Here is a 23,457-nt window from a genome sequence, read left to right as displayed (position 1 = left end):
GAATTAGTGACTCCAAGGTCAGACTTTTTCTTGCCATACAGAATTTGTTATCAAAAATATATTGAGCCATCTATATCTAGTTCAGATATTCATATTTACACATTGGTAAAGCAAGCATCACCAAATACTTACAGAAATATATACAAAATGGGAAATGAAAGAGCTTACTGAAATATTCAAAAAAGAAGAAATGCAGCGATAAATTAAGCTTTCACAAACTGATTAGCTTACAACAGTCCACAACAGCTCCAAGAAAAAGGCTGCTCTCAAAGTTTTTTTTTTTTGGTATTTACACAGTAAAGTCCAATACTGAAAAAAACATCATATGCAGGTTTTCTTGGTGAACTCCATAATCTGCACAAGGAAAAGAAAAAAAAAAAAAAGACTGATGTGATAAATGCTATTAACAGAGGAAAAAAACAAAACAGTAAAAAAAACATTTTTCAAGCACTTTTAATGGCTGCAGCTGCCAATTGTCCAAGCTTATAACTGGTTCTTTAGGAGTTTTAGAAGCAGGGCTTTTTTTCAGGGGGAACTTGGGGGAACTCCGTTCCACCACCTCTGGTTGAGACCCTTTGGCGCCTGCTCACCACAATCACTTGTAAACACAGAAGTCTGGCTTCTGTGTTTACAAGTGACAGCTCTGCACTCTGTGTGTAACCCCCCTGAACTCTGCACTCTGTATGTAATGCAATCCTGGTATTTAATGCCCCAAGACCCTTCTACTGTTTGTGAAATTTGAACGGGGTTGTGGTTGAGTTCCTGCACCTATTTTCTGAGAAAAAAAAGCTCTGTTTAGAAGTAAATAGCTGAACGTTGTCCTGGTGTCAGCCTCTTGCTGATAAGAGAGATGAGCTCCTCATTCTGCTGCTTCTCCTTCACTGTCCAACAATAAAGTGAAAGAGGAGAAGAGACATCATTTTATTATCTCACTGCAATAGGGAAAATTCAGGACAACAGGATGGCTATGCTGGGTGGCTCGGTGTAAAAATCAGGACTGTACAAAGAAGAAATACAAATCCTTTGACAGGTAAAACAGGCCTTTCCCATCTCTACTAAAGAAAATCATTTTTACTCCTTTGTGTTGCTATTGGAGACTTACTTTCTGTGTGGTTAAAACGGTCTGCAGGACAGGAAGTGAAGGCAAATCTCTCTAATGCAGGTATATGCAATTAGTGGACCTCCAGCTGTTGCAGAACTACAAATCCCATGAGGCATAGCAAGACACTAACAACCACAAGCATGACACCCAGAGGCAGAGGCATGATGGGACTTGTAGTTTTGCAACAGCTGGAGGTCCGCTAATTGCATATCACTGCTCTAATGGATCATTTACACTTGCGAATCGGGAGGCAGTGAGCCACTTTTTTACTGCCCTTCAACTATACCCCCCCACACCCCCCCTTTTGCTGCAGAGGCAGAAGCCAGGGTTGTACACATCGCAATCCATATACAGATTTCTAGGGGCAGCACAGTGGTGCAGTGAGTAGCACTTTCGCCTAGCAGCAAAAGGTTCGCTGGTTCGAATCCCAACCACGACACCATCTGACTGGAGTTTGCATGTTCTCCCTGTGTCTGCGTGGGTTTCCTCCGGGTACTCCGGTTTCCTCCCACACTCCAAAGACATGCTGGTAGGTAAATTGGATCTCGTCCAAATTGGCCCAGTATATATGTATATGTGTGTATGACTGTGTGTCCCTAGCGTGTCATGATCCTACGGGGTAAAAATGACCGCCCCAGCCAAGCAGATACTGGCTGGAAAAAGCGCCCAGAGGCGATTCAGTTCGCATGCGTTGCGCTATACAAGTCTTGCAGCCAGAATCTGAAAACCGATCTGCAGTCAGCAAGTCATCATAGATAAGGATGAAAATCAGAGGGAGCATACATGGCACATGTTTGTATCCTGGATTACAACTTCTCTGGTTAATAGTGCAGCATTGCCAAGGTAGGGATGGAAACTGTATGCTTCACAAGAAGCTGAAGGTAGGAAAATTGATATGACAGCAGAAATTCCTTGATTTTTATCACAGTGGCATTAAGTGGTTGTTTTAGCAACTGTTAATGAGCCTAATATGTTTCCATATATCAGTTGTATTGGTCATCCAAGGCTGTAGAGGGTGGGGCAATAAATTAGATGATTCTCTTAGGTACCAATCTATGAAGAGTAAAATGGGTTCCCATAGTGACCACACTTTTTTTATTTTCCCCTAGAGAATTAAAATGATTATAAAGGGGGGGGGGACGACGACGACATGTCTATATATAGCTGCTCTGTGCAATGGAATTGCACAGGGCAGCCCTGAATCTCCTTTTCTTCAGGTCCTCCACCGCCACTCCTGGCCCCTCCTCCTCTGTCCACCACCCCTATCGGAAGCCACTTCCCCTGGGGGCAATGGAATTGCACAGGGCGGCCCAGAATCTCCTCTTCTTCAGGTCCTCCACGGCCACTCTTGGCCCCTTCTCCTCTCTGTCCACTGCCCCTATAGGAAGCCACACAAGTAAAGTGCTGCAACCTGGTTATGACTCTCTCAGGCTATAGTATGGCGCTTCACAGTGCCAGACTAGCTGTCTTCATCTGCTTCCCACTAGAACGAATGTCCGCAACAAGGCCAGGCTATGAATGGGGTATTTTTCTGGACTGAAACGGATTAGCGTGGGTTGTGGTATTTTTTTTTTTTTTTGCCTTCACCTTGTCCTTGTTGTCGATGTTCATTCATGAGCTTCCCATGGGTGCATGCTTGCTCCTAAGTCCCGCTGCTGTGTCCATCTCTGCCTCATCACTGGCTTTGATTGACAGCAGCAGGAGCCAATAGCTCCCAGTTCCCCAGCAAAGCCAGTGAGACATGGAAGTGAGGGGAGAGAAGAGCTGCACACGTGCACAGTGCTGTATCGAATGAGAGCCCAGATAAGTATTGGGGGGGGGGGGGACTAATACTGATGCCTAAGACCCCTTTCACACTGGGGCAGTATGTGTGGTGGTGGTATAGCGCCGCTATACCATCGGAATTGCCGTGGAATTGCGGCGGTATTCGGCCGCGTGCGGTATTAACCACCGCTATCGGCTGAAAAAGGGTCAATACTGCTGGCAATGCGGCTCTGCAGAGGCGCATTGCCGGTGGTATTACTGCAGTGTCACATTGTTTTCAATAGGAAGGAGCGGTGAAGGAGCTCCTCTCACCGCTCCAAAGATGCTGCTTGCAGGAGATTTTCTTTTCTCGCCAGCGCATCGCCTCAGCGTGAAAGTCCTTGGGCTTTCATATTGAGAATTCTGGGGCAGGAGTATTTCAGGCGTTATTTATGCGCTATTTTTAGCGCTAAAACGCCTGAAATACTCCTCAGTGTGAAAGGGGCCTAAACGTTTTTTACATTAAGGCAAGAAATGTCTAGGCTTCAGAACCACTTTAACCACCTGCAGCCCAGACCAATTCTGGCATTTCTCTCCTACATGTAAAAATCATAACTTGTTTTTGCTAGAAAATTTACAGAGAAATCCCAAAACATTTTATATTATATATTTTTTTTAGCATAGAACCTAGAGAATAAAATAGTGGTTGTTGCAATTTGTTATGTCACACGGTATTTGCACAGCAAGTTTTCAAATGCAATTTTTGGGGAAAAAAAATATACTTTAGTGAATATTAATGCAAAAAAAAACACTAAAACCAAGATGTTACGCTGAGTAAATAGATACCAACATGTCACACTTTAAAATTGCGCACACACACCTGGAATGGAGCCACACTTAAAAAAGTCTCCATAGGCTACGCTTCAAAAATGAGCTGGAAAGGTATTTAAAGCGTCATCTATTGTTTATTCCAGTACTGTTATTTTTCAGCTTTTCACATGCATAGGCAGTTTTGAGGCTTGACATATTTGGTATCTACTGTACTTAGAACTACCTCATCTTTTATTTTGTACAAAAATTCATTGGGTAGTAATTGTGTAAACTAAAATTTATTTTAGTGTACTAAAGTAAAAAAAAATAAAACACAAAAAAGATCGGATAGGCAGTTGCTCAAAATATCATGTGACATTAAAAAATTGCGAAAAGTTGATGCTGCTGCAATGTTACCCAGGAAAAAATTGTAAGACATTCTTTGTGCATAGCAAATAAACAAAAAGGACAGACACTCACTAGGTTAATGGCTGCTTTGTCTCTGCACCTTTGGTCCAATACTTTGAGTCTCCTCTTCAGGGCTGGGACGTTTGCAAGAAGACACCACAGAGTTCATAGCATTCCTCCCTGAGTAGAGAATAGACAATGGTCACATGTACCAGGTATGCCACAAAAGGAGGTATAATTTCCATGTATGTATACAAACGTATGATGTTCTACTCTTCCACAGTATATACATATTAGAAATACCATCTCCTGAACTACAGCAGAGCCTCGTACTTGCCTAGTTCTGCAAACCGGGGATATACACTAAACAGTTCCAGCAAAAAAGGCATCTGCTGGACAGCAGAAGGAACCGACACCTCTATGTTAATACTACATGTTCTGTAGAATATTTTTTTCAAAAGGGGGCCCATAGTGCTTTAACCTCCTGAGGCCCGCGCTATAGCCGAATGACGGCTACAGCGCGGACCTGAAAATCCAAGTGGACGTCAATTGACGTCCGCCCCTTTCCTCGTTCCCCGAGCGCGCAGCGGGGAAACTCTGTGAGCGGCCAATTGGAGTGGCCGTTCGGTAGGCGATCTGTGCGGCCAATGAGAAATGATCTCATATGTAAACATATGAGATCATTTCTCATTGCCGGCTCTCACAGACAGGGTGCTGTCAGGGAGAGAGGAGACCGATCGGTGTCTCTTGTACATAGGGACACAGATCGGTCACCTCCCCCAGTCACCCCCCTTCCCCCACAGTTAGAACACTAAGCAGTATACACATTTAACCCCTTCCTCACCCCCCTAGTGTTAACCCCTTCAATGCCAGTCACATTTATACAGGAATTAGTGCATATTTATAGCACTGATCGCAGTATAAATGTGAATGGTGTCAAAAGTGTCCGATGTACCGCCATAATGTCGCCGTCCCAATAAAAAAATCACAGTTTGCCACCATTACTAGTAAAAAAAAAAAAAAAAAAAAAAAAAATTCTGTCACCTATTTTGTAGGCGCTATAATTTTTCGCAAACCAGTCGCTTATTGTCAGTTAAAGCGACGCAGTGCCGGAAGCTGAAATTTTGTCATGAATATGCATCAAGTCTGTCCGCTTACCTGATCTCCACTGTAATGGATCATCTGCGGGGAGCGGCATGTCGGCCGGATTCATGGCTGTTCAAACTGTCAGGTCACCCGTAGCCAGGTGACAAGTGCACCCCGTAGGGGTCAGGGATGCACCACAGGGTGGTGAATCCTATGGCCGACTGCTGCTAGCAGAGACGAAGCGTGAACCTAAGATCACCCAGGGCGCGGAGTCTAAGACCCAGTTTTGTATTCACCAGGGCCCTTGATGGTAGGGATGGTCTTGGCCGCAACTGGGTCCAGGTCGCATCCCCGAGATTCCTCAAGTCACACTCCACAGGGAGAAGGGGGAAGCAGTCAGCAGGACAAACAGTGGTGATGGACAGGCCGAGGTCAGGGCAACAGGCAGACAAGGATAACCGTGGAACATGCAAATAGTCAGGAGCACAGGCAGACAAGGAAGTCGGGGACAAGCCAAAACGGTACACGGAAGATGATCGTAGCACTCTGCAAACAGGAACTAGCGATTACACTGCAGACAGGAACTAAGCATAGGAACACTGTTGAACAGCACTGCAGACCTGTAGAGCAAAGGTTAATATAGGCTTCCTGGGATGGACTAGGGTGGAGCCATACAGGAAGAGGAAGTGATAAAAAGGGAAACCAGAACAGGATCTGCCTCTAAACAACACATGGAGATCAGGTAAGCGGACAGACTTGATGCATATTCATGACAAATTTCACCTGGGCAGGAGGGGGGTATATGTGCCCAGTAAGCAAGTGGTTAAGCAGATAACTATTTTTTCTTTGATATAGGGTACAATCTATCAGGGACATCATGCTGTGTCGGACTGATGCTATCCCATGTCAATGAGATACTTTTAAACATAAAATACCTTGTATTAAGTAAGACTGCTGGCTGTCTCCATGGCTGTAATGCAGGATACTGCTCCCCTGCCAATAACCTTGGAGAAATTACATTCAATTAGGTCCCAATTAAACATTCCGTGTTAATTAGCTCTGCTTCATGATCATAACTATAACAGTATTTATATTGCGCTTTGCTCCCTCAGGACTGAAAGCTCTGTACACATGTATTATGTAAAACATAGAATCAGCGTAAAGGGTAATATCTGATGAATTCAACAGACTTTGAATTGATTGGGCCTTTAGTGCATTTCTGAGCCTTTTAGACTGAAATGGAGAGAGAGTATGATTAAAAGCATGGCCATGTGTAAGAAGGCCAATACCGTGCAGCCAGTTTTGTGATTCTGGCTTCTGACAGCACATCTCTTACTTACACCGTAGAGGTAGAGCGTTCAGCCTGCTCTGAATAAGTGCCCTGCTACTTAATCTGCTCTCTTCCACCATCAGCATCTTCCTCGTCAAAACATGTGCACTGCCACACAGACTGGCTCCCAATGTTGGACCGCCCTTTCTTTTTGCTCGATGACTGGGGCATTACAAGTTCAAATAAAAATTGGGTACCGATACTGGTTCCATTAAAACGTTAAAAGGCTTTAGTACATATTAACTGAAGTTTTTATTACCTGCCTGGGACTCAAGATGTCATTGGATCACATGTCCTTGATTAATCTTATTACACAGAAAAGCAACTTGGCCTGTTTTGTTTTTTTCTGCACCAAACTGAAATGTCACTTTTAGGTGGGGAAAGGGGGTCATATGGTTTTGAATAAGGCCCCTTTCACACTGCCAGGACCAATTAGGTCCACCTGTCAGTTTTGTCGGCGGACCTGAATGGCCGCTCCATGCTTGTCTGTGGAGCATCGGATGTCACCGGTGATATGTCGCCATCCGTCCTGGCGGATCGGACTGGGTGAGATCTGAGGAAAACGGACATGCTGTCCGTTTTCGTCCAATCTCTCCATAGCAAGCAGCGACAAGCCCCTCCTCGTATTCTAGGCGTATTCTAGGCGTAAATCAGTGTACACGCCCTTAGCGGCCGGCGTAAATAGTCAGCTAAGATACGACGGCGTATGAGGTCGTATCTTAGCTACATTTAAGTGTATCTCAATTTGAGAATACACTTAAATGTACGACGGCGCAGATTCAGAGTTACGACGGCGTATCTACTGATACGCCGGCGTAAACCTCTCTGAATCTGGCTATAAAGCAGACACAGTCAGCTAGAAGGCATACACATCACTGCCAATATTTTTTAGGACCCTCTCACCCAACAAGGCAAAGGGGAATACAAAAGCAGCTTGAAGCAGGTTAAGGGTCTGTGTCAATGGACTTTGGGCATGTGTCCCTCAGTTTTAGCAGCTTTTGAGATCATTCAGGTTTGATTTTTCACATGGGTTTTCATTTCCATAGACTAGTATGGGAGCATTATTATGATCTGACATAAGGAAAAGCTTATTGGCAGTCCATAATGCAGCTTAGAGGTTGTCTACTGCAGGTGATCACAGAAGAATCTTAAACTAATCCAACATGCAAGTGAATTGCACACAAAAGCACGCTGCATTTAACCATCAACACTAACACTAAAAGTACTACTCTGTTAGTTTACATGTTTGTATTTACAAATCATTCATGGTACTGTAATTTAATGAGGTATTTTTAAACAAAGCAGCTAATCACATCTTATTGTTGGTGTAGAATGTGCACCAAAATTAGGATTTTTCATAAAAATCTTTTTCTTAGAGTACGTTACAGGACACAGGATAACGTTTTCCGGAAGCAAAGCTACAAGGACTACCTAGAATAACCCCTTCCTACTCCCAGCATGCCTCAGTTTACTAGCAAGCAATAACAGGAGTGTGTCATAAGAACATAGAAGTGGGGCCAGAGTCCCGTGGTGTACTCAAAGAAAGGGAATTCATAGGTAAGACAAAATCCATTTGTTTTGAAATTGTACATTAAAGGAAACAGACTGAAGTATTTGGAAACCAATGGGATGTCCCAAAAGCTCTCCAACTGGGGAGTGGGCAACAGCAAACCAGGGGCTAATGAGGAACACACCAACAGTTTAACAATGGCAGCCCAAGGGAGTTATCAGTGTCACCTTAAGATCTATGCGATCTACGCCAGCAACAGCTGTGGCTTGAACAACCACCTGGTAAAACTTCAAAATGCGAGGACCAGGTGCCAGCCTTACAAATCTAAGCAACAGAGGTCTGTTGCTGAAAAGCTAATGAAGCACCAACTAGTTTAGTAGAATTTGCTTTGACCAGAAAACCTTGCCCCCTTGTCATAAGTCTGAATGAGGAGCTGACCAATTCACTAGTGATATATGAATATAAGACTGTACTCTATCATAAAAAAAAAAAAAAAAAAAAAATCAAATAAATACAAACAAAATAGAGTCAGACTGATGAAAGGCCTCAATGGATATCAAGGATGCATACTTTCACATCCCCATTTTTCTGGCGCATTAACATTACCCGCACATTTCACCATGAAACAGGATTGAGCATAAAGTATATCACAAAAGTGAGTACACCCCTCGCATTTTTGTAAATATTTTATTATATCTTTTTATGTGACAACACTGAAGAAATTTCACTACTAACACATTGTAGCAAAGTGTTTGTACAGCTTGTATAATAGTGTCAATATGCTGCCACCTCAAAATAACTCAACACACAGCCATTAATGTCTAAACCTCTGGCAACAAAAGTGAGTACACCCCTAAATGAAAATTTCCAAATTGGGCCCAATTAGCCATTTTCCCTCCCTGGTGCCAGGTGACCCTTTAGTGTTACAAGGTCTCAGGTGTGAATGGGGAGCAGGTGTGTTAACTTTGGTGTTATCGCTCACACTCTCTCATACTGGTCAATGGAAGTTCAATATGGCACCTCATGGCAAAGATCTCTCTAAAGATATGAAAAAAAGAATTGTTGCTCTACATAAAGATGGCATAGGCTATGAAGTGTAATGTGTTCAGTGTTGTCACATGAAAAGATATAATACAAATTTACAAAAATGTGAGGGGTGTACTCACTTTTGTGAGATACTGTACATCCAAAGAGTAACCACATTTTATCAGCAAATACCAGCTTGGAATGTTAAAGAGTCTTGTAATGTCTGTGTAATTGATGTATTGTATTTCTACTGACATGTCACGGTTTTTAATCATGGATAAATAAAACGTTATACTTTTATAAAATTTTATTGTAATCAATGGGTACCGAGATAGTCCATTTATCCATTTTCATCTCTTTTCAGATTACCTGCGCCTTGCTGTGGACATACGATTTTACCAATTTGTGGCCTTTCCCTTTGTCCTGTTGACTGCACCTCAGGTCTCCACTAAGGTGCTAGCCCTTGTTCTTGTAGGTCTCATCTGGCTCCTGGCAGACACTCTGTGGACCCTCTCAGTTTTTTCTGCTCCAAGGACCAATCTACAACCCTGCTTCTTGGTCATTGGCTTGGCTGTTGAAGCTTAGGTACTGAGGAATAGGGGCCTATCTGATTCAGTTACCCCTACACTCTTAAAGGCTAGGATATGGACTTCTCGCAAAGTCTACCATCGCAACTGGAAGAGTATTTCTTGTAGTGCAAGCAAGGAAATACGTTGCACAAATCCTGCTTTTTCCCCGGTCTGGCCTGGATCAACATCTTGCGTTGAGTATAGTCAAAGGTCAAATCTCAGCCCTAGTGATTCTCTTCCAGACACTGCTTGTATCTCGACTCCTTGTGAAGGCCGTCACTCATGCAAGGTATCGCTCACATTGTTCCTCCTTAGAACAACCTTCTTCTCCAACAACAATAGGTGCAGGCACCATCAGTCAATGTCCTTCAGAATATCCAGACCTGAGAAGTTAAAGTGGATCTTAAATCTCCAGAAATCAGTATTAGAACCATTTCATTGCTTGGAGTATCTGGGCATCCTATGTATAGCTCTGTCCAAGGTCTTCCTTCCACAGGAAGGCTTTCAGACTCTGCAAGCCAATTAACTCTCTACTTTTGCCTAAGAGTCTTGGGTCTAAAGGTGGCCTCCTTACAGGCAATCCCATATGCTCAATATAAATTTTCAGGTCGCTCTTAAAATCTTCAGAAACCAGTGCTGGAAACATTTCATCACTTGGAGTTTATGAGTCTAGTCCTGGATACAGCTCTATTCAAGATCATCCTTCCACAGGAAAAATGACAGGCTCTTCGAGCCAACTAACCCTCTGCTTTTGCAAAAGTGCATGATGGTGGCCTCCTTATAGGCAATCCCACATGCTCAATATCTTTCCAAACCATTGCAGCTCAACATTTTGGCAGTTTGGGACAGACGGGCTGAGTACCTGCGCCACTATATTTGCCCAAAACCAAGCTTGCAAGATAACAAGTTCAGTGCTTCCTCTTGACGGACAACAGCCTCTCAGTGCAAAGGATTTGCCGTCACCAGAGCAAGCTTGTCAACGTTCTGGAGATCAGGGCACTTAAGTTGTCCTTTCAATGTTGAACCTCTCATCTCTGGGGTCATACAACCAAAAAATTTCACAGCAGTGGCTTAGATCAACCACCAGAGAGGAACTAGAAGTTTTCGGTCTCAAATAGAAGCAGAACTGATGCTTGTCTGGGCAGAAAGTCATGTTCCAGTCCTGTCCACCATGGCTTACAGTTTCAACAACAAAATGAACATGTTTGTCTAGACCAGGTCCAGAGTTCTCTGGCCTTTGGGAGGGAAGCCCTGGTGACTCAGTTGATCAGTCTATGCCGATTTATGCCCTTCTTCTCCTAAAACCCTTTCCAGCAGTATAGTCAGGGGTCAAATCTCAGCCCTATTGATTATCTTCCAGACACTGCTTGCATCTCTATTCCTTGTGAAGGCTGTCGCTCATGCAAGGTATCACTCACAATTTTTCTCGTCGGCCTTTGAGGATGTCATCACTTCTGAAAAATGGGTTTGAGGTGGCAGCCTTAATCTGTAAGGGACCCTTCCTCGTACTACACAGGGACAAAGTTCTTTTGAGGCCCAATGTCTTCTTCCATCCCAAGGTGGTTTCCTTCTTTGAACATAACATCGCTCCACAATCTCTGTTCTGTTCCTAAACATCTTAAAAGGATTTCACTCCACTGTCTGGATTCAAGCTGTTCAAGTTTCTTTCATTAGTCAAATTCTCTGCCTTACCTGAAGTTCTCTAAAGGGGCCAGAATTCTTCTCACGTCACTATCGCCAAGTGGATTAGTCAGCTCATCATTCAGGCTTATGACCTCAGGGGCTAAGTTCCCCCATGTATGGTCACAACACACACCTATATTAGTACAAGCTTTATGGACTTTTTTTAGCATCAGGTATCTGTTGCTTAGATTTTTAAGACCATTTGGTCTTCAGTTCACATGTTTGTTAAGCTTTATCGGGTGAATGTTAGGGCCACATCTTATGTATGGCTTTGGTCCTAAGGTTCTTCAGGCAATGCTGTCATCTCCATTGAGCAGTCCTTGTTAAACTGTTGGTATGTTTCTTGTGGGCAAGTTAACCTTTCATTTGCTGTTGCCCATCATTCAGTTTGACTGCTTTTGGACATCCCATTGGATGAATATCTCATCCTGTATTGTAAAATGGATGTTTGTCTTGCCTGTAAAATCTTTTTTTTAAAGTACATTACAGGACATAGGTCCCTCCCCTCTGTTCTGTTCTTATGATCTGCTCCTATCATTGCTTGCTACTAAACAAAGGAATGCCGAAAGTGGGAGGGGTTATACTAGGCTGTTCTTACAGCTTTACTTGCCAGCGTACAATTGTATCCCATATGATGTATGATTAAGAAAATGGTATTTTGTTATATTTCTCTTCACAAACACATGTGGATTATTTACTTATTAGACACAGCAACACAATTTATTTTCCTGTGAGGAAATGTACAAGATGCACACAGCTGGAAAAACAGGGGGATAGGATTGTCTATATAGTCAATTTTGATTGGCTGCTATGAATAAAAAAAGCATATTTTTTCTGTTTAATTATAAAACCAGGCTTGCAAGTTGTTTTTTTTTTCTTTACCCCTAGATCCTAATAATTGGTCTAATGTTCTCACTAATAGTAGAGAGATGAGATTAGTACCTTGAATCCCCCCTATTCCAGTAAGAGGCTCTCCCTGGCTGTTATTGGGGTTATTGGCGTTGCTGTTGGAGTCACCGGCTCCCATCTGAGACCCTATGGAGAGAAGCACCAGATTATGCATTGCAACAAAAAAGGCATGGCGCATAAAGTAGGCTCTAGAAATATAAACGTCAATGTTCAACAATATGTTCCTCTCTTCTAACCTAAATCACTTCCAATGCCCTTTAAATAACTCATGCCATTCCTCTTGCTATTCTATTTAACAATGTCTGTGCGTAGAGGATGTTGTAAATTCATGACGGCTTCTTGAAAAGGGAGGCTAGTGCACCACCTGCTGGCTGGATGTGAACAGTATTTGTTATTTAAATTACCAGAATTATATTTTGTATTTAATCCTGACCATTATAAAGAAAGACATTTTTTTTAAAATCACAATGTATTTCTTTTTATTTTGATAATGTAGTGACATAAGGGAGTTCACTAAACATCTACCTGCCCATCATAACCACTTCCTATTCACTATGTAGAGATTAAAAGTATGGCCAAAGCATCTTTGGCCATACTTCTCTTGTAAGTCACAGGAGTGCACTTACTTGTGCTCTTCTGTGACCCAGAATCAGCTGACAGTGGGCTAAAGCTCCCTGTCGGCTAATGTTATAGAGCGCGTTTACACCATTACATTAGAAAATGCATATGTGTCTAATTAAAAACACATAAATCGGGTCTTCTGCAAACATATGAAATCCTATACATGTGACTGAAGGCACACTAAAGTGCATATTGCTTTAGGCTCCAATCCCAAAGCCGAATACTACCATGTGCCGTGCAGGGCCGTGTTCTGCTGGCACCGGGATGCACAGGTGTGGCTTTCCCTGTACCAGCAGTCCCATAGATGTCCATTTGGACACCCGGCTGCACGGACACAAGCACTGCTTTCCAATGTGACATGTGTGCGGGTGCGCTTTCCCCAAAACTCAACATGGGTAGGAAGTAGGGCTGTGCAAATTAACTTTTAATTAATCGATTAATCTTTAATTTTTTTGATTGATTAAAATTCTTTTGATTGGTACTCACCTCTCCGCCGGCTTCTGGGCCTTCAGGAAGTTCCGTCGGAGATCCAGTAACGTCACGGACACCGGCGGGGCTTGCCGTGTCCATATGAAGGGCTCCTTTGCTGTGCCTTCATATCTGTATGCCGGCGGGACCTTACTATCTGCCACACGCAAGGGCTGTTACACTTCCCTCTATCAACCTGGGATTCTACAGCCATCAACTGGGAGTTGTGATAGTTCCCTTCATGGGACCTCTACATGCCGACGGACTGATGTTAACCTCTCCTCATCTGGATTCAGCAGTGGTATCGTTGTACACAGTTTTTTACCAGTATCATACTTGGCTACATGTTTTTATGACTGCTTTTGGTACCGTTTGGTATTACTCGCACCATTTTTACAGTTTATGTAGCGACATCGATTTTATCTCCAGTGCAATATTTATTTGGTTACCTACTTGAAGACTATAAAAGTAATAAATGCTATTCCCATCGAGCGCTGCCTTTGTGTGTTTTTTGTATCCTGCTATCAAATTTTTCCGGTGGTTGGTAGCTGCACTGGGAATCAGCCTGCAAGGAGATCAGCTAAAAGTAGTTGGATCTGTATGTGCGTTATAATTAATCAAAATTAGTTGATTAATCGATTTAAAAAAAAAAGATTAATCGAACAAACAAGAATTTTGATCAGTAACAGCCCTAGTAGGAAGTAATCAGCCGTGTGAACTGCCTACACGTTTTTCAATAATTGAAGAACATTGGAAACCATTTTCCTCAGCAGTTTTGAGGCACTGTGAACACACGTATTAAGCAACTTACAGCTCTATAGTGTAATGCCACGTACACACGATCATTTTTCGGCATGAAAAAAAATACGTTTTTCGGCATGTAGAAAAAAAACGTTGTTTTTTTCCAACTTCATCATTAAAACGATGTTGCTCACACACACCATCGTTTTTAAAAAATGCTCTAGCAAAGCGCAGCGACGTACAACACGTACGACGGCACTATAAAGGGGAAGTTCCATGCGTACGATGCCACCCTTGGGGCTGCTTTAGCTGATTTTGTGTTTGGAAAAGACGATTCGCGATTTTCTGTCCGTTACAGCGCGATGAATGTGCTTACTCCATTATGAATGGTAGTTTTACCAGAACAAGCGCTCCCGTCTCATAACTTGCTTCTGGCGTAAGGATGAGCTCTGGCGTGTTCGCATAGAACACGTACAGAGCCCGCCAGGAAGTGTGCACGGCGCTGCGCTAATAACAGCCAGGGAGACATTTCACGATCCCTGCAGCCGAGCATCGGGACAATGTCTCCCTGGCTGTGATTAGCACAGTGCCGTGCTCACTTCCTGGAAGGCTCTGCACGTGTTCTATGCGAACACGCCGGAGCTCATCCTTACTTCTGAGCATGCGCAGGTTTTTAACATCGTTTTAGCCCACACACGATCATTTTTTACAACCCGAAAAACAACATTGTTTAAAACGTCGTTAAAAAATGCAACATGTTAAAAAAAAAAAAAAAAATCGTTTTTCAGAACCCGAAAAATTATGTGAAGACCACACACCATCATTTTAAATGACATTTTTTAAAAACTTCATTTTTTTCATGCCGAAAAATTATCGTGTGTACAAGGCATAAGAGTCTAAAAACTACAGGGAGTGCAGAATTATAAGGCAAATGAGTATTTTGACCACATCATCCTCTTTATGCATGTTGTCTTACTCCAAGCTGTATAGGCTCGAAAGCCTACTACCAATTAAGCATATTAGGTGATGTGCATCTCTGTAATGAGAAGGGGTGTGGTCTAATGACATCAACACCCTATATCAGGTGTGCATAATTATTAGGCAACTTCCTTTCCTTTGGCAAAATGGGTCAAAAGAAGGACTTGACAGGCTCTGAAAAGTCAAAAATAGTGAGATATCTTGCAGAGGGATGCAGCACTCTTAAAATTGCAAAGCTTCTGAAGCGTGATCATCGAACAATCAAGCGTTTCATTCAAAATAGTCAACAGGGTCGCAAGAAGCGTGTGGAAAAACCAAGGCGCAAAATAACTGCCCATGAACTGAGAAAAGTCAAGCGTGCAGCTGCCAAGATGCCACTTGCCACCAGTTTGGCCATATTTCAGAGCTGCAACATCACTGGAGTGCCCAAAAGCACAAGGTGTGCAATACTCAGACATGGCCAAGGTAAGAAAGGCTGAAAGACGACCACCACTGAACAAGACACACAAGCTGAAACGTCAAGACTGGGCCAAGAAATATCTCAAGACTGATTTTTCTAAGGTTTTATGGACTGATGAAATGAGCGTGAGTCTTGATGGGCCAGATGGATGGGCCCGTGGCTGGATTGGTAAAGAGCAGAGAGCTCCAGTCCGACTCAGACGCCAGCAAGGTGGAGGTGGAGTACTGGTTTGGGCTGGTATCATCAAAGATGAGCTTGTGGGGCCTTTTCGGGTTGAGGATGGAGTCAAGCTCAACTCCCAGTCCTACTGGCAGTTTCTGGAAGAGACCTTCTTCAAGCAGTGGTACAGGAAGAAGTCTGAATCCTTCAAGAAAAACATAATTTTCATGCAGGACAATGCTCCATCACACGCGTCCAAGTACTCCACAGCGTGGCTGGCAAGAAAGGGTATAAAAGAAGAAAAACTAATGACATGGCCTCCTTGTTCACCTGATCTGAACCCCATTGAGAACCTGTCGTCCATCATCAAATGTGAGATTTACAAGGAGGGAAAACGGTACACCTCTCTGAACAGTGTCTGGGAGGCTGCGGTTGCTGCTGCATGCAATGTTGATGGTGAACAGATCAAAACACTGACAGAATCCATGGATGGCAGGCTTCTGAGTGTCCTTGCAAAGAAAGGTGGCTATATTGGTCACTGATTTGTTTTTGTTTTGTTTTTGAATGTCAGAAATGTATATTTGTGAATGTTGAGATGTTATATTGGTTTCACTGGTACAAATAAATAATTGAAATGGGTATATATATTTTTTTTGTTAAGTTGCCTAATAATTATGCACAGTAATAGTCACCTGCACACACAGATATCCCCCTAAAATAGCTAACACTAAAAGCAAACTAAAAAATACTTCCAAAAATATTCAGCTTTGATATTAATGAGTTTTTTGGGTTCATTGAGAACATGGTTGTTGTTCAATAATAAAATTAATCCTCAAAAATACAACTTGCCTAATAATTCTGCACTCCCTGTATTACCAATTCTGTTTTAGTGTTCGAGGGCCAATACATCAATTAGCTGATCTCCTAAACCAGACAACTAGAATTAGGCATGTGCTCCTGTCCTATAAATGGTTTGTGAGCAGAAGGGTTGTGGGTTTCTTAAAATTGCAATTAGGTTATGTTATCAGTTGAGATGTAAATAATGCTTGGAAGAGTTATCTTTAAAATCTATTGGGCAATAGATTACCTCCGTTGTTGCTGCATCCTGGCATACTGTCTCCTGGAGAGTAACTTATAAGTCCACCATTCCCATTTCCATTTGGATTTGAAGGCACAGATGCAAGAAGTCCTTTAAAAAACAAAAACGCCACATTATCAAGAGCCTTGATTTGAAACCGTTCTGTTCTAGAAAGTCTACTAAGCCAATATAGTGTGAGAATAGTCAGAAATTAATACAAGCAACAAGTCTCAATGCGACTTACCAAGTCCTCTGTATCTGGAGAGCTGCTGGTAGATCTGTTTCATTCGTTCAATATTCAGCCGACTGGCCTCGGCATGGTTTACCATTGGTTTAGGATAATTTACCCCAATTATACATTTTGCGGCTTTTTGCACTGCCTCAGGAGCATTCCAGGGGTCGTAGATATACTTTGGAGGGAATCCTTTCAGAATCGGCAAGTAACGACTTTAAAACAAAAATAAACAACCAACAATGAATATATTACCACCTAGGGCAGGGCCTCAAGCAATAAATTAAAGTGATACCAAAGTCTTGTTTTTTCTTGTGTAAAAATAACAAACACATCATACTTACCTGCTCTGTCAGGCCAAATTTTATGTGGCCCTCGCACCTCTCCTGCAGCTGTAGGAGAGCTCCAGCCCTCCTCTGGTCCTTCTCCAGACTCCTACTTTCTGCTTTCAAGCAATGCATCCAGCTTCTTCCCAGCAGCAGCATAAGGAAAGAGGGGTGCACTATGATGTAAGGAAAAGTGGCGTACTCACCTTCTGATGGTGGGGTGGCTCTTGACATCTAATGTAAGGGGAGGGGATGCGCTGGACATCTAATCTTACAGATACAACCGGCCCTTTTGAGACCAATCATAATGTTGATGCGGCCTACGATGAAATTGAGTTTGACACCCCTGATCTATGACTAGCTTAAAGGTTTGCGTAGATGTAATGGATTGGGAAGAAGTTTGAAGGTAGAGGCTTTTAATCGCCTGCATGCTGCAATTTGAATTGCATTAAAATGAAGTTTCACCATCTGTGTCAGTTGAATTGAAAAAAGAAATGTAAGAAAATAAAAGCATATCCTAAAACACCTGGCAATATGTCAAAGTGTTACTAAACCCACAACAGTAAAATCAGTCTGTATATCCAGTAAAGCACGCTTCTTATACTCACTGTGGAACCTAAGGGGTTAATCCTACGCATTGTGTAAAAAGACTGTTTGATCCTGACTTCTCTGATCGTCCCCTTTTAGTGTCCCCAACCAATCTGCTGACAGTACATAGCCCTAGGAGGCACTCTGCACATGCTCAGTTTGGTGTGTATTGCTAGAGATGTTTGTTGTGTTTTTTTTTTGGGGGGGGGGGTGCATGTGATCAGCACAGGGTCAATCAGCATTGTCCAGACAGAGGGTCAGGGGTAATGCAGCTGCTGCTGCTGGGAATAAGCTGAATGCATTGCTTGAAAGCAGAAAGTAAGGGTCTGGAGGAGGACTGGAGCTCTCCTGTAGCTGCAGGAGAGGTGTGAGGGCCACATGAAATGGCCTGGAGGGCCGGATTCGGCCCGAGGGCCTTGTGTTTGACACCTGTGTCATAGAGGATTCGATTCTCTTATCTGCAACCACAGAAAAATCACTTGATTGCCCTATCAACCCAGTCAGTGTTGATGGGGGAATTCCTGCCACAGAGATATTTTGTTCTCCCATAGGGAACTTTCCCTGCTGGGAGAACACAGTGATTATTGCTAGCGGCTATCATTTGATCAACTTCGGTACAATCAGTCTGCCCATACATGTTCGAATCTCAGGTGGTTCAGCAGGGATTCAAACCATCTATGGCCGGCTTTATCAAATGGCTAAAAAATAAAAACTTTTCCTTACCGGATGTAATCCCCATTAGGGTCAGTTCTTCTTCCAAATCCAACTGGACAGTAACAGTGGAAAAACTGCTGGAAGAATGAGCTGCAGGACAACCACATCCAGCTTCCAGCATTGACACTCCAATCAGCATCCAGTAAAAGTTCCTCAAATACCTATGTAGACAGAAAAAAAAAACTATGTTGGTCTTCATCACATCATTAGGCATTGCTTTAAAAGCAACACAAACTGTCAACATATACATATATATCAGGTAAGCAAACCCCAGCTGAGTGTTCTTTTGTTTTCTAATTTACTGTGATTTAGAATGAACCTTTTTCACCATTTTTCAAATCTAGTGCTGCTATTTATGTACTTGCTCCCGGAGCGGCTGCTCCCATTTCTCAGGGAGGCCTTCTTTAATGGACAAGGGAAAAACATGTTGGACAATGAGAGTCAGCGCAGACACTTTCAGGCCCGTGTGCTGGAGGCACATCTACAGGAGATGATGCAGGAGCATAACCGGGAGACAGGGATAGCGTGTTGTCAGTCTAAAACAGAAAGTGCCTAAAAAGCAAACATTTATTGCAGCTCTACCAATTTTTTAGATGTGGTGGCTGCATTCGTTTTCAAGGTTTTCTTTCCTTTAGTTTCACTTGGTGATCTGGCCAATATGTTTTTATACAGAACAAGCTGCCCTGCAGATGTCGCAGTTACAGGGTTGAGACAAACCATTTACCACTGGCAGGGGTGCTTACAAGGATCAGCTCCTTTATGTAGAACATTTATACCAAAAAGAAAAAAAAAGTTGCTGTAACTGCTTAAAAAGGGTGAGCTGAAGTTTGGCTTCCATTAGTTAGCGTGTCTATCATTGCGAGTGCATCTAACACTCCCCAACCCCTTCTCCCAACTGACATTGCTGCTCTCCAAAAGGGGTCTCTGTGCTCCTTCATCCACAGTTTACGGCCCCTAAGAAAAAAAAAAAAAAAAAGCCTAATGCCGCATACACACGACCGTTTTTCATTGCAAGAAAAATGCAATTTTTTTAATTGGTCATTAAAAACGATTGTGTGTGGGCTCCAGAGCATTTTTCTCAACGTGAAAAATGGGCAGTAAAAATTTAGAACATGCTTCATTTCACTTCGTGAAAAACGTTCGTGTGTACACTTTAACGACGGGGAAAATACGCATGCTCAGAAGCAAGTTATGAGACAGTAGCACTAGTTCTGGTAAAAGTAGCGTTTGTAATGGAGATGGCACATTCGTCACGCTGTAACAGACTGAAAAGCACAAAGACCGAAAGGCGTGAATCGTCTCACCGAACTTTTACTAACACAAAATCAGTAAAAGCAGCCCAAAGAGTGGCTCCACCCGAATGGAACTTCCCCTTTATAGTGCCGTTGAACGTGTTGTACGTCACCGCTCTTTGCTTAAGCAATTTTTCACGATCGTGTGTATGCAAGGCAGGTCGTGTGTACGCGGCATCAGAAAGAAAACAAAATGCAGCCGCCACATCTAAGGATTGGTAAACTGCAATATGTTACATTTTTGGTTTTGGGTTCATTGCCGCTTTCATTTAATCTGTAGATTTAAAAAAAATGTAAGCGGCTTAAAATTACATGATAAAGATTTTATGAGATTTTAGATCAAATTTAAAAGTGTTTTTCCACCTTTAGCAAATCCACAAGGGAGAAACAGTTCTGGATGCTAGTGCTGTCCCTTGCCTCTCTCAGTCTACTGATCAATGACAGAAGGTTGGCATCAAGGAAAGGTTCAGGTACTTTTGCTAGTTGTATGTACGGTATAAAAATAATTAGAATTATTTTTAGAAGGAATCATCTTCACTAAATGGAGTTTTTAAACCTGCCTGGAGTCATCAGAGCTCCCCTTCCGTCCGAGAAAAAGGTTTCCATTTCCGACAGGTAACCTACTTCCCTTGCCAGCACCTCTCATTCAAAGACCCTGATTCACACAACAGCAACATCTGCTGCTTGGTGACCTTCAATATATCGACTTCCATAAACAAGTCAGGCCGTGGGTTCCTTCAGAACATGCGAGTCACTAAATGATTGATCAGATTTAAGCAGGTCAAAGATATCACTACACAGAGGACACTGGCTATCCTATTACTTCAAGGAGATACGTCACAAATTGCTTTATATATTAATCTTGTTCAAAATTGCCTTTCTCTCATGTATCGCCTATGCAGTTTACAGAGAATGGATTTCTGCCAAACAAACGATATATCCAACTGTGAAACTGGATCGCTATATCTGCTCCCAGGCAGCACATGATTCAGCTGTGTGGGTCAGTGTAAAGTAGGAAGCACTGAATCCAACATCATATCCATCTGACCTACTACATCCTCTGGTTAGAAGTCAGAATGAGGTCATTTCTTTCAAAGCAGATTTGCCCCCACACACTCCCGATGTTTATATTTTGGCGATTTCAAACCAGTCAAAAAATTCATCCTGAAATGTACAAATATATTACTAAAGATAACTTTACCCATAGCTTAGATGTTCTGTCCCTTGGGCAAACACCCCGAAAAGACATATGCACACATTAATATAGGGAAAGAAAAATGGATTGGGGGGTGCCTGGCCTGTGAAGGGTGTGTGCACTATTATATATTACATCTTAATGGATTCTATAAAAAAAAAAGAAGAGCAGAGAGCATGTATGTACTTGGCCAATTACAATGAAGATATTTGCCAGCACACCTGGAATGACATAAATGGCATCCAAATGGATAGTTTATTGCATGATCACAACAAAAGGAGAGTGCAACGTTTCAGAGTCACGCAGGACCCTTCGTCAGGCATGTGATAAGGGGTCCTATAAGGATCATAATCATAATCATAATGTTTATAATTAAGCACTCAGATGTGTGAAATGCATTAAACCCATCCGTGGACTCCTGTATTTACTGTCTTCAATTCAATAAACAAAATGTAATACCGTTTTTTCATTACGGTTTGCGACATTCATTCTTCATCTTCCTATCCGTCGAGGTGGTGGGCCAGGGCCAGGGCAGGGCCCCGTGGGGTTGCTGCTGTGGGACCGATTTCTCAGCCTCACTGGAGCACTGATTTGCCTTCCTGCATTTACTCTAGACATCCTACCAATTGTGTTGAGGCAATTTTGTAAAGAGGAATGGTCAAACAATCTTCCTGAACGTTGTGCAGGCCTAATGCAGAGATACCAAAAAGCGCTGGCTTGACGTTATTGCTGCCCTAGGAGTTCAACTAGCTATCAACTCCAGGGTTCACTTACTTTTTCCTCCAGCACTGTGAGGGGGAGATGGGCTAATGTAAATAAACAAGTTTCCTGACCTACACAAGCAAAGCACAGGTCCACTCAAAAGTAGCCATACAAGTAACAATAGTATACCTTCATTCCTTCTTCCCAGCTTATCCACAGGTCACCTCTGGTAAGGAAGCAAGCCACAGCATGTCTTGCCAGGTGATGAATCCAGCCTTCTTGCCGGAGCTGAGTCATAATGGCATCAATCCATGGAAAACCTGTCCTGCCTTCAGCCCACTTGGCCAGGGCCTCAGGGTTCCGATCCCATGGAATCTGGACGCAAATGGGGTTTCCTTCCATCTTATCAAAGCGTGGGTTGTTTGTGGCTGCAGTGTAAAAGAACTCACGCCACAGAAGCTGCCCATAGAGAGAAAGAGGAGGCGAGCTATTTTTCTTCACCTAGAACACAAGTTAAAATGGGGATGGGAGGAAAAAACAAATATATAAAGTAAATACATTTTTTGTTCACTGGTTCCAGCTTTATTTTTCAGTATGTAAAAAAAAAAAAAAAAAAAAAAAAAAGCCTTAAAAAGGAACCATACCACTCAAAAAAGTATAATGACATAGCACTAAAAGGTGCGTGTCCTATTAAAGTTGATCTCCAGGTTTCTTTTAAAGTGGTATTAAACCCAAAAGCAAACATTTATTATATTGTTTTTATTATATTTTACTATATAATTTTCTTTTTCTTCTTTTCATCTGGTGATCTGGCCAGTAAGTTTGTTGTTTTTTGAAAGAACAATCTCTCTTGCAAGATGTATCAGTTACACAAAGATGAGACAAACCATTTAACATTGGCAGGGGTGTTTACGATGATCAGTTTTTATTTACCGTAGAACATTTTTGGTTTGGAGGTTTAATACCGCTTTAACGTTAGTTTTCTTGGACCAAGCTGGAGCACTGGGCTGTGGAGTGGGAGGAGCTGGTTTGGGCTCTCGGCAGATGACTGAGAGGCTGAGCCAGCTGTCGGTCCAAGCTTCTGGGCGGGTCCCAACCATATTGTCTGGATGTTTTTAGAGCCTGGACTGACCCTGTGATGTCAGCTGACAGTGTTTTCAGCCTGCCGTCGGCTGAAAACGGATCACAGGAGTGCAGAACGAACTGCACTCCTGTGATCCATAGAAGCTTTTGCTATACTTCTTTAAAAACAGCATTTTTGTTCACACAATTGGATCATGAAAGTCAGCAGAGATCCCCCTCATTTACTAAACTCTGGAGCAACTGCATCTGAAAAGTTCACAGTCCATTCGGTAAATCAACCTGACAGTGTGTGACCGGCATTTTACTGCACTTGCTGCATTTTATCGCAGCACTCTATACAGAATCGCACGTCACTGTATAGCAGCGCAGAAAAATAAGAGAAGCTGTGCAATGCACTGAACCATGCACCATACTGTCCCCTACCAGTTTTTAACTTCATGGATGCTTTTACTTGGATGAGAATGAAAGAAGTGTCTTGCTCATAGGCACACCTACCTAATAACATTAGAATTACCGATAAAGTAAACTTTAAAAATATTTAGCACTTTAAAAAAAAAAAAATTGTTTCTAATAGCTTTATTATCTCAAATCGTTTTCAAAACATCTACATTGAGTTTCATATATGCATGCCCGACATTCTATCT

General features: G+C 42.5%; 1 protein-coding gene across 1 annotated transcript in view; it reads right to left on the bottom strand.

The window, feature by feature from the left end:
- Positions 1–272: 272 nt before the first annotated feature.
- Positions 273–23,457, bottom strand: part of CRY1 (cryptochrome circadian regulator 1) — a 72,537-nt gene continuing 49,352 nt past the window's right edge. The window contains 8 exon segments of the mRNA XM_040345200.1: positions 273–354; positions 4,136–4,243; positions 6,085–6,153; positions 12,210–12,302; positions 16,691–16,792; positions 16,926–17,128; positions 18,551–18,702; positions 21,920–22,231. Of these exon segments, the coding sequence (XP_040201134.1) occupies positions 4,140–4,243; positions 6,085–6,153; positions 12,210–12,302; positions 16,691–16,792; positions 16,926–17,128; positions 18,551–18,702; positions 21,920–22,231 (1,035 nt within the window). The 3' untranslated portion in view covers positions 273–354; positions 4,136–4,139.

Source organism: Rana temporaria, chromosome 3 (genome assembly GCF_905171775.1).
Source record: "Rana temporaria chromosome 3, aRanTem1.1, whole genome shotgun sequence".
NCBI classification, from domain to species: domain Eukaryota; kingdom Metazoa; phylum Chordata; class Amphibia; order Anura; family Ranidae; genus Rana; species Rana temporaria.
This window is presented reverse-complemented; position numbering and strand designations above follow the sequence as displayed.